Source organism: Trichechus manatus, unplaced genomic scaffold (assembly GCF_000243295.1).
Source record: "Trichechus manatus latirostris isolate Lorelei unplaced genomic scaffold, TriManLat1.0 scaffold00040, whole genome shotgun sequence".
In the NCBI taxonomy this organism is placed as follows: domain Eukaryota; kingdom Metazoa; phylum Chordata; class Mammalia; order Sirenia; family Trichechidae; genus Trichechus; species Trichechus manatus.
The window spans coordinates 12952543-12964317 of NW_004443976.1; the positions used below are offsets into that span (position 1 = coordinate 12952543).

Here is an 11775-nt window from a genome sequence, read left to right on the forward strand (position 1 = left end):
TATCCACCGTGGGTGATCCTGCTGGTATTTGAAATACCAGTGGCATAGCTTCCAGCATTACAGAACACTCAAGTCACCACAATACAACAAACTGACAGACGAGTGGTAGGTCTTTGTATTAGTTTAATCATTTAATACAGTAGTTTTCATGTCATGCAGACCACATCACCTTTCTGTCCCAACAGCACTTCAGATATGTAGCATTACCTTCCAGTCATGACCCTTTGACCAGGGTCAAATTTGGATAAAAGTGATTCATGATTCCAGAGACCGTGGACCCCAGACACCCTGCTAACTCAGAACTGAAGCCACTCCTGAAGTTGACCTTTCAGCCAAAGATTAAACAGGCCTATAAAACAAACAATAACACACTTGAGGAACGTGCTTCTTACCTCAATCAAGTATATGAGACCAAATGGGCAATAACTGCCCAAAAGCAAAGGCGAGAAGGCAGGAAGGGACAGGAAAACTGGGCACATGGACACGGAGAACCCAGCGTGGAAAGGGAAAGGGGGAGAGTGCTGACACATTGCAGGGACTGCAACCAACATCACAAAACAATTTGTGTATAAATTTTTTAATGAAAAACTAATTTGCACTGTAAAATTTCACCTAAAACACAATAAAATTTTTTAAAAAGTGAATCATGAGTCTGAAAGAAATGCATGATCTAAAGCTTGAAGCAGGTGAAGAGCAAGCTTAGAACTGAGGGGTGATGGAACTGAGGGGAGGGCACTTGGTGCGCACAGCCTGTTTTGAACCTGAAAGATGATCTCAGAAACTACGCTGTTGTTCGTGTTACTTTTTGTTAAATGGAAGAGAGGAGGGAGAGGTGTAAAGTTAGGTCATTGGGGAGGAGGTAGCACAGGAAAGGAGCCCTGCTGTCAACAAATGGTTAAGCACTCAGCTGCTAACGGAAATATTGGCGGTTGGAGCCCACCCAGCGGCTCTATGAGAGAAAGACCTGGCGATTGGCTTCTGTAAAGATTATAGCCAAGAAAACCCTACGGGGCAGTTCTACTCTGTCACATGGGATTGCCGTATGTCAGAATCAACTTGACGGCACCTAACAACAACAGTATGTGAAAAAAGATAGGAGAAATACCTTAGTTCCGTAAATCCAGAAATGTCCGTAAATCCATCATCCTCCCCCAAGTTCAGGCAATTTTACCCCAGAAATGACTCTTCAGTCTGCCCCTCTTTTTACTCCCACACTAGCTCTGTAGCTCAAGTGTTCATCATCTCCCCTTGACTAGCTTATCTACAGATAACTCCTCTCCCTGCTCCTAATCTTGCCCCACTCCCTCCACCCTCCACTTTGCCCAGAATTATCTTCCTAAAAGAATAAATCTCACATCCCTGTTTTAAAAAAGTGCTACTGGTTCCATGTGTCCTGAGCATACCTCATTCCTTCACCTGCTATACAAAATTCTTCACAACCTGTTCCAGTCTTCCTCTCCAGCCTCATCTCTCCTGCCGCCTAACCCCACAAACACTTCAGAATAGGATATGCCTTTGGTCCTTGCCTTCTTCTCTCTCTTTGGAATATCCTTTCCTAATTTCTGCCCATCCTCAAGATTGTCTTCAAACGTCCCCTCCTCTGGACAGCCTGCACGCCCTTCACCCTCCTCCAGGCCAGATACTGTTACTTTGTCTTTTGAGTCATACCTCCATTATAGCATTCCCGGGATCATAATACCTGTTGATGTGTCTCTTCCACTACACTAGGAAGGCAGGGGCCATGTTAATTCATGCCTGGGTTCCCACCGCCTAGCAACAGGGACTGGCACAAAGTAGGATGATGGATGGATGGGTGGGTGAAGGGGTAGGTGTAGATGGGTAATCCGAGAAATTAGGAAAAGGAAGCCCGCAAAGAGCAAAGACAGACACCAGGGGGAGCTGAGACACCACAATAAAGAAGCCGGAGGGCGGGTCAAAAAAGGCTGCACGCTCGGGGGAGAGCGGGTGAGCGGCGCGCAGTAAAGCAAGTAACAGGCAACTGTAACCGCTCACCCACCCACGTGTGCGCCCCCCATCCTCCTTCCCACGTCGTGCTTCGGCTCGTTCTACCGCCTCCACCACCCACCTCACCTCCACGGCCGCTAAAAAAGCAAACAAAGGGGAGGGGACCCCCGCAGGGTCCGGATGCCGGAAGCCAATCAGAGGGCTCTAATTTTCTGGAAGGCGGGAACCTTCGTTTAGGGGATCCCAATCAGTTTCTAAGGGAATGTGGAGGGGCGGGGAGATGGGCGGGAAGAGCGCGAGGCGGGGTTAGGAACGGCGCCGGCCGGGGAGAGTTCCCTGGGGAGTGGAGGACGCGGCGCGGGCGGACCCAATCATCGCGCATGTCTGTGGGGAGAGGGCGGGCAGCGCCGCTGAGCGCGCGATCCAGGCTGACGCATCTGGCTTCAGTTCCACGAGGAGGGGCCAAAGGGGAGGAGGGAAGAGGAGAAAGAGCGGAGGGCGCGCGTGCGCAGTGGCGCGGGGAGGAGCAGGGACCTGGCAGCGGGCGAGGAGGTTGCGAGCGAGCCGCGAACCGGGCGGGCTGCGGGCGGCGGGCGCGCGCACCATGGGGGAGAAACCCGGGACCAGGTAAGGGAGGTGGGGCCACGCGGCGGGGCATGGGCGGTGGCTCGGGGCGGGCGCGGAGATGGTCCTCAGACAAGGGCACTGGAGAGAGAATCCGTGGGGCCGGACGCCTGGGTCCCTAGGGGGCAGCCATCCGGGGCCGCACGCCTAGGTCCTCGAGGATAATGGGGGCGCATGCCCGGGCCCCTGCAGGAAGCGAGGACTGAAGGGGACCAGGGAACTGGTGTCTGGGTTCTCGCAGGGATATGGGAGCCGAACGCCTGGGTTCTCCCGTGCAGGCTGCGATGCAGGAGCGGAGGAAGGAGGAGCAGGTGGCCAGCCCTGAGGGATCGTATTTGGGAAGGCTGGACGTTGGGAGGGGTGCCCCGCAGACTCGTGCCGAGCCAATAGAAAGGTTCGCGTCCAATACCCCACAGGCAGTTGTGCTGCCCCCACCTGTCCCGAGGGACGGGTGATTCCGCTTTCAAACTTCTGCCTTCCCTGGGTTGCTAGGAGCAACAGCTTCATCTTGGGGGAGCAGAGTGCGTGGCGACCCTCCCAGATTCTGGGCCCTACACCTCAGCCCCCGCCTGGGGGTGGGCAGTGTCTGCCCTGGGCACACCATCCACTCCCCGGATGTTTTCTGTGCAATCGAAGCGCCTTCCTTCTACTGACATCCCGAGTTCTCTTTTTTAATCTCAAGCAAAATCCACTTCCTGTTGTGACCCAACATCCCCAAGAGGGCAGGGGGCGAATGCCTGAGTCCCTGGGGAACAGGAGCAAAAGAGGAAAGGTTGGAGCTGTGTATGTCTCAACCCAGAGGAGAGCAGGAATGCAGGCCTAGTCCTACCTAACCTGTCAACTTCTTCTGCAAAATGTTTTATCAGCCCCACAACTCCCCACTCATGGAGTATGAGAACCCAGGTTTCTGAGCGTCAAGTCCACCAATATTGGAGAGAGATGATCAGAGGAAGGGAGGACCGATGTCCTGGATAAGGGCATCCACAGACCATAGAAAAGGGAAGCTGCTGACTTGAGACAGGCCCCTGGTTTCCGTTATGTGGTTCAGGGACGGATGGACTACAGGGGGACTGCTGACTTGACACAATTACCCCAACCCCCAGCAAATTCTGGGCCGCAGGAAGTGGAGAGAATGGCAGGAAGTGTGAGGAGCATCTGCTTCTACTGCCCCCCCAACTCACTGGGCACCTCCCTGGTCACCCCACACCCCACCTCCTTGGCCAGCCTCAGTATACACACACCGCTCCTCCATAGCCTGGCAGGAGGTGGCTGGGTTAGGATCCAAAGGGCAGGTGCCCCGCAGCTACTCCCAGGCAACTGCTCCAGAGCCACACTCCAGTTGCCCTACTGGTTGTGGTTGTCACAGCCCTCTGCCAGGGCTCCTAATGGGAGGAAACGCTTGAACAAAAAGAGAAACCAGAAGCAACTAAGGTCAAAGGGGAGGGACAGCCTGGATGATGCCATAGCAGTCAGCCCCAAAATTGGGACAAGAGATAGGGGTGCCCATCATAGCTGCCACCACATCGATGCTTTATTCTCCTGGATTGGTTGGAGGTACCTGTGGCCTCCATACGCTTACAGTTTGGGCAACTCAGCCTTTTGGGGAAGAAGGGCCAAGTGAAGTTGTTATAGCAGAAACTGGGGCAGTGGGGTTGGAGGAGGGATGGACCAGTTGGCAGAATTTCAGTTTCTGCTATCTCGGGGCCCTTCCCAGGGATTGCTGCTGAGGCTCAGTGGATTGGGAGGAGTAAGGCAGTCAGGCAAAAAACAGGCCCACAAGTGCCAGAGCCAGACTTCCCTACCCTCCCAGCAAGGGCTGGAGTCCAGGCTTACATTGTTTCAGCACCTGGGAAGCAAATCTCATTCAGTCCAACAAATGATTAATGCTAGTTACAGAAGCAGGGTAGTGTAGGAGTTGATTGATCAAGAGCATGGACTTGGAGCCAGACTGCCTCGGTTTGTATCTGAGTTCCACCATTTATACTTTGTGATTTAGGTAAAACAGCTGACTGTTCTGTGCCTCAGTTTCCTTACCTGTAAAATAGGGATATTAGGATCTTCATCACTGGGTTGTTGAGAGTATTAAATGAGATGAACACATCTATGTTAATAAATGTTACCCAGCATCGTCAACTTCATCGTATGGCTGGCATTGTGCTGGGGATGCCTCAGTGAATAAGGTGGGGCCCTAGTGCTCACAGTCTATCTCATGAGAGACAGATGAGGCCCAGCTAACTGCCCTTTGTGTGCTATCACGCTACAAGTAAAGCATAAACGAGGTGTGACAGGAATCCAAAAAATAGAGTGACCCGAGGTCTGGTCTGGGTTGCTTCCCAAAAGAGGTGACATCTGAGCTTGTTCTTGAAAGATGAACGAGCTTTTAAGCTGCTGAGATCAGAGATGGGGACAGTTGGAGGTTAATGGAATAGGGTCAGACTTGGGTGGTTCCTGTGGTAGAAGGCATTTTAAGGGCAAAGGCCAGAGCCATTGCTCTTCCAAGTTGGGGCTGTCGTTGGTGCTGGGACATCTGCCCCTTCCCTCATGAGCAAGCGGAGACCAGACAAAATGGAAAGAGGGTTAGGTCTTACTCAAACGCTGCTGCAACCTGCCCATTCAGGTCCTCTGCGAAAACCTGGGTGGTTCCTGTGGCAACCAGTGACCATTACCATGTAGGGAGAGGGGGCTACTGAGGATGGACCAAGGCTAAGAGAAGGGAGATTTGCCATGGTAACCTGCTTCAAGTGGCTGCCATGCTATAAGTATTAAGGAGTTATGATTGCCTTTCCTTCTGGGAATAACAGGAGTGGGTAGGGCTGGGCAAAGCCCCTGGGCAGGAATTCTAGGTGAGCTCTGCTTCCTGGGCTGGGGAGGGACAAAGTCCTGGTGTGGAGGTCCCTGCTGAGTCTGAGGGAGGCAGTGATGTTTTCCTTTGTTTTGTTAGGGTCTTCAAGAAGTCAAGCCCTAACTGCAAGGTGAGTCTCCCACATGTTTATCCTCCCGACCCTCCCTGGACCCTGACAAAGCCCAGCCTGCCCCTAGATGTTCCCCAACCCCTAGCTCCCCACTTCCTGTGACAGCTAACAGCCGACTTCCTTCCCTGCTCAGCCTGGGCTAGCTGCAGGGCTGGGTCAGGAGAGGCCTGGGTCCCTAAGCAAGACCAAAGAGGAGCCAACCCAGGTGCCTAAACCAAAAATAACCAAACCTGTTGCCATGGAGTGTGGAGTGGATTCCAACTCATAGTGACCCTATAGGACAGAGTAGAACTGCCCCATAGGGTTTCCAAGGAGTGGCTGGTGGATTCCAACTGCTGACCTTTTGGTTAGCAGCCGAGCTCTTAACCACTGCGCCACCAGGGCTCCCCCAGGCTGGGAAAAGTTAACAACCCCCCAGGCTATGATCTCTTTATCCCAGGCCCTTGAGGCCAACAGCTGCTGTCTAACTGGCTGCCCAGGGCTGAGGTTTCCCTGAGGACCCCCACACACCTGACTGGTGGGCAGAGGTGTGAAAGGAGATTAGGGAGCAGCTAAAGGTTGGGCAGTCTTGGGAACCCCACCAACCGGAGGAAAACAGGAGAAACTCCTTCCTGACACCCCAGCCTGGAAGACCTGGGGCAGGACAGCCACTTTTGAGGGCTCTGCTGTTTTGTCGCCCTCCTACCCAACCTTCCCTGTGACCTTCTGCACCCTCAGCTCACTGTGTACTTGGGCAAGCGGGACTTTGTAGACCACCTGGATAAAGTGGACCCTGTAGGTAAGTTTTCCCAGAAAGTGAAAACTCATCCCCTAAGAAGGGAAGCCCCTCTGGGGCCCAGGAATGGGGGAGTGGCTCTGGCGGGAAGTGAGCTCATGTGTCCCTTTCTAGATGGTGTGGTGCTTGTGGACCCTGACTACTTGAAGGACCGCAAAGGTACTGGCCCTAGATGCAGGGTCCCGAGGGAAGGCGGGAGGTGAAATGGGCTGCCACTGAGGGGGTGCCCTAGAGAGGTGGCGGGCTGAGGCGGAAGTGAAGAATAGGACTGAGGCAAGTGTTGGTCTCCCAAGGGTGGAGCAGCTGCAAGGTAATGAGGGGACAGGCAAGGGGGGTTTGTGACCTCCCCACTTTGCCCTCCCTTGCCAGTGTTTGTGACCCTCACCTGCGCTTTCCGCTATGGCCGTGAAGACCTGGATGTGCTGGGCTTGTCCTTCCGCAAAGACCTCTTCATCGCCACCTACCAGGCCTTCCCCCCAATGCCCAACCCACCCCGGCCCCCGACCCGCCTGCAGGACCGGCTGCTGAGGAAGCTGGGCCAGCATGCCCACCCCTTTTTTTTCACAGTGAGGATGCCCCCACCCTCTGCAGGGCAAGGGTCTGGATGTGTTTAGGGGCGAGGTGCCTGTCACAGACAGATCTGGAGGAACAGTGAGGCTGTGGCCTTGGCGTGACAGAGAGGAGACAGGGACCACCCGATCCCCCTGCCTTTAAGGTCCTCCTGCATTCAGGAAGCCCTCAGTCGCCTTGCTCCCTCCTCCGGGGCCCCCTCCTTCTGCCTTCCTCATCTCCAGGTGGAGACTGGGAGGAAGACTAGGGGGCTTTCCGGAAGGACTGAAGCCTTCCCTCCCGTCTGCCACAGATACCCCAGAATCTGCCTTGCTCTGTCACCCTGCAGCCAGGCCCAGAGGACACAGGGAAGGTAAGGGAGAAATGGCTCCAAGCTAGCAGGGAAGACAGGGCCCAGCAGCAGCAGCCTGGGAGCGCACTGAGAGGGAGGGCGGACTGTCAGGAGAGGCCCGGAGTATGGCCAAGGGCAGGGAAACGCCCCAGTGCAAGTAGGGCATGTGGTATGGCCACTGCTGAAGTAGAACGCTGCCTCCCGCTCTCCTGACCTGCATGTACCTGGGCATGGCGGCTCACCTACACTGCCAGCACTGACCCTCTGCCATGCCAACCCTCAGGGAGACAGAGGAAGAACAAGATTCAGTTCCCCTGCTCCTCAGACTATGAGGGGGCAAGAGTCCCTGCCCAAGATGAGGGAAGAGGGGAGGAAGAAAGGGCAGTGGTGGTGCCAAGGGCCTTGTGTAAGACATGGCCTTTTCTCCCCACCCCCCCTGCAAGGCCTGCGGGGTAGATTTTGAGATTCGAGCCTTCTGTGCCAAATCACTAGAAGAGAAAAGCCACAAAAGGTGAGGGACACAACCTCCTCTGTGGTTTAACCATCCCTCCCTGCTTCCATGAGCCCTAGGCCCTGTGGGAGGTGGGAGCAGGGATCTGGGTGTCTTGAGAACCAACCGACTGCTCCCCGCCTCACCCCTACCACCCCCCACCCCAGGAACTCTGTGCGGCTGGTGATCCGAAAGGTGCAGTTTGCCCCTGAGAAACCCGGCCCCCAGCCTTCAGCTGAAACCACACGCCACTTCCTCATGTCTGACCGGTCCCTGCACCTCGAGGCGTCCCTGGACAAGGAGGTGGGGTGCAAGAGGGTGACTCAGAGGCCACAGCGCAGACCAGACCCTGGGGGAAGGGGTGAAGCCACGTGCCAGGATGGCCTCTTTGAAGGAGGTTGCCCTAACTGGGTGTGGGGTCGCCGTGGCCTTGGATTCGGAGAGAGGAGGCAGACCATGTGTCTGCATTGGGGTCACACTAGTAACTAGACCCATGAAAACAAACCAGATTAACTGACTCTCTCCCCCTAAAGCTGTACTACCACGGGGAGCCCCTCAACGTCAATGTCCACGTCACCAACAACTCCACCAAGACCGTCAAGAAGATCAAAGTCTCTGGTAGGAAGTGGGGGTTGGGAAAGGGTCTTGGGGAAGGGAGTTATCGCAGAAGTGGCTCAGTTCAAGGACATGTTGGCCCACCAGCCCTTAAAGAATTTACATTGTTCCAGAATGATCTCTGGGGCCCCAGAGTTTACTGCTATGGAGAGGGCTGTACATAGATGTGGAGGGTGGTGTTGGGCTGGGGCCTGGGGTGACGCCAGGTGGGCTGGAGTTGTGCTCCATCCAGAGCTGCTGTGATGCCCCACCCCACAGTGAGACAGTACGCCGACATCTGCCTCTTCAGCACCGCCCAGTACAAGTGTCCTGTGGCTCAAATTGAACAAGAGTAAGTACCAGTACAGACCTGGATCTCAGTCTTGGGGAAGAGTAGGACCAGGGGAGAATTCTCCTGTACTGCTCCCAATTAAAGGGGCATTCCTTTCAAAATTGGGTAGCTCTGAGCTGTTCATTTTCTCAAGCAGACTGAAGCAAAACCTACTCCTTTGTGATGTGTACCCAAAAGAAGGGGCTAGTAACGTGGGAGATGCTGCTTGGTGGTGGTGGGCTTCCCCTTGCTCAGCATGGCCCTCCAAGAGTCTCTCATCCCCACCCCCAGTGACCAGGTATCCCCCAGTTCCACGTTCTGTAAGGTGTACACCATAACCCCGCTGCTCAGCGACAACCGGGAGAAGCGCGGCCTCGCCCTGGATGGGAAGCTCAAACACGAGGACACCAACCTGGCTTCCAGCACCATGTGAGAGGGGCCATGGGGGGGTCCCCTGCAGCCCAGGAAACAGACATTTGTCCAGCAAAGGTGCCCACTGTGCCAGGCTCTGTCCTAGGGGCCAAGGATGTATCAGTGGACAGAAGCAGAAGAGACAAAGCTCTCACATTCTAGTTGGGGGAAGACAGACAAATCCGATCATGAGGAAACTGTATAGTTTGTTCAGCGATAAGTGTCAAGGAGAAAAAGCAAAGCCAAGAAGGGAAATACAAAGTGTACATAAAGAGGGACAGAGTGTGTTGGAAGGCATAATACAGAGGTGAATTTGGAGTAAGAACCCAAAGGACTAAGCAGTGTGGATAGGCAGGGAAAGGGCTCCGGGAAGAGAGAATGCCAAGCACAGAGACCCAGAGGCGGGGCTGGGCCAGCTGTGTGAGAGGAGCCACGAGGGGGCCAGCAGAGCCACTGCCAGCCTACATGGTGCCACTGTGCCTGCGGCGGGGGTGACCCCTTACAGAGTAAGGGCTGGGCCTCTGTCCAGGGTACACACTGCACGACCACACAGCAGGCCTGGGGGCCAGTGTGACGAGAATGCACAAGGGGAAGAGGTGAGGGGAGAGGGCTGATGGAGAACAAGACAGCGGCAAGCACTTAGGCCACAGGGACTTCGGGTTTTACTGTGAGAGTGAGGGCGGGGAAGCCACAGGAGTGCTCTGACTGGGGGAATGAGGTGGCTACTTCACCATGAGAACAGCACAGCCTGTGCAGTACAGCCCCGGGCTGGTGGGAGGTTGCGGTTCTGCTCAGCACCCAGCGGAAGCTCCGAGGGTGGGACGGGGTACAGGGCAGTGGGTCCTACCCAACTCCCCACCCCGATTGCAGAGTGAAGGAGGGTGCCAACAAGGAGGTGCTGGGAATCCTGGTGTCCTACAGGGTCAAGGTGAAGCTGGTGGTGTCTCGAGGCGGGTGAGTGTGGTGGGGGACGGGTGGGACTGCACCGGTTCTCTCTGGTGCTGCGCCAGTGTCCTCTTCATGCCAGCTCTCCCCCTCCCCAGGGATGTCTCCGTGGAGCTGCCTTTTGTTCTTATGCACCCCAAGCCCCATGACCACATCATCACCCTCCCCAGACCCCAGTCAGGTAGGCATACTACCCCAAGCCGCCGAAGGGAGGGCACGAGAGGGCCAGTAGAGAAATGCTGGAACTTCCAGCACCCACCTACCCACCTCCTCTCCTCCCCCCAGCCGCTCCTGAAACAGATGTCCCTGTGGATACCAACCTCATTGAATTTGATACCAAGTAAGAAACTCATCCCTCCCCCACCTTCCTCCCTTTTACCCTCTTTGACAGATTCCTAGATTCGAATCTACCCTCAGGCCTCCTATTATTTGTTTTTGCGGGGAAGGGATGGTTGAAGCATCAAATCCAGATGCCTTGGCCTTGTGAGGCTGCCTAACACCGCCCCTCCTCTGTCCCTTCTTGCAAATATTTCCAATCCCATTGCTGTGCTAACACCCATCTCTGGGAGGGAAGCAGGAGGCAGAGAAAAGGGTCTGAAGGCCTTGCCTCACCCCCTCTTTTCTACCACCAAGCTATGCCACGGATGATGACATTGTGTTTGAGGACTTTGCCCGGCTTCGGCTGAAGGGGATGAAGGACGAGGACTATGACGACCAGTTCTGCTAGGAGGGGGGCTGGAAGGGAGTGGATGGTGCTGGGAGAGGTAGGGGCAGGCCCAAGATCCCCACTCTTGTTGTGGGGGATCCCAGCCTATCTTCCCTTCCTCTCCTTCCAGCAACTTCCTGAACCAACCCCTTCCTGCCTTCTCCCATCCCCTCAAATACGCACTGGACCCATCTCCTGTTGAAAGCGGGCATTAACTCCTTGGCTATAGCTGCACCTCCCCAACCTCCCAATGGGTGGGAAGCTGTGTTTGTACCTAAATGTTTTGGAAGCGGAGACACTGAAAAGAGTGATAGTTGGGAAAGGGGCAAGAAAGAACTCCCACGTTCCACCTTCTATCCCTACCTCCTGTCACTCTCTTGCCTCCCATTCCATTCAAGATGAGACCCGTTGGGGGGCTGGGCCATTTCTTTGTTTCTGAGCATAAAGAAGAAAATAAACCTTTTAATAGGCATGAGTGTGTGTGTTTTCTGTGCAGTTTAAGAAGTGTGTAGCGTGCTCGTCCGTGGTTCTGTTAGCCTGTGAACACCAACAGGGTGAGGACCCAGTCTCTTCTCTGCACCCTCGTTGCGCCTAGCACATAGGCTGCCAACAAATGTTTATTGAATGACTGTGCTGAACCTGTGTTCCAAGGTAAATACTGAAACTTGATTTGGTTTGGTAAAGCCACAAAGTAAACATTCATTTGTAGGGGAAAAAATAGCCAGCTGCCCTGCAGACTAGATGCTCTTGGGAGTTGGGCGGTGCAGGCTAGATACCTATGACCAAGGTACGACCTGGCTTCAACTTGTTTCTGCTGCTCCTTGTGTTTGCTCAAGCGGTCCATTCCTGGGCTCAGCGGGGCCACGTCTGTAGGCCTTATCAGACAGAGAAGCCACATGACATCTCCATAGAATCTGGGGCTTCCATCTAACACAGAAGCCAAGGCTTTGCGCAGCTGAAGAGAGTCGTGCTGTTGTGGGCCCAAGTCCTAGGAATGACATCCTAGTGCTGTGTCTCTGACTGGTGTTCTTCAGAGACTCCGAGGTTTGGCCAAGCCCCAG

At 54.8% G+C, this 11775-nt stretch overlaps 1 protein-coding gene across 4 annotated transcripts; it reads left to right on the forward strand.

The window, feature by feature from the left end:
- The first annotated feature begins 2348 nt into the window (after positions 1-2348).
- On the forward strand, positions 2349-11189 carry ARRB2 (arrestin beta 2). Of its 4 annotated transcripts, none has more exons than XM_004376072.1 (15): positions 2349-2592; positions 5531-5561; positions 6279-6339; positions 6451-6495; positions 6706-6902; positions 7199-7258; positions 7681-7748; positions 7895-8030; positions 8261-8345; positions 8601-8673; positions 8944-9081; positions 9934-10017; positions 10107-10189; positions 10294-10348; positions 10642-11189. In XM_004376072.1, the coding sequence occupies exons 1-15, from the start codon at positions 2570-2572 to the stop codon at positions 10733-10735; spliced, it is 1233 nt and encodes a 410-aa protein (XP_004376129.1). In that variant the 5' UTR covers positions 2349-2569; the 3' UTR covers positions 10736-11189. The 4 variants fall into 4 exon arrangements, with proteins under 4 accessions (XP_004376129.1, XP_023586883.1, XP_023586882.1 ...); XM_023731115.1 differs by having other exon boundaries at positions 2578-2592; positions 6185-6339; XM_023731114.1 differs by lacking the exon at positions 2349-2592 and adding an exon at positions 2667-2983.
- Positions 11190-11775: the final 586 nt, after the last annotated feature.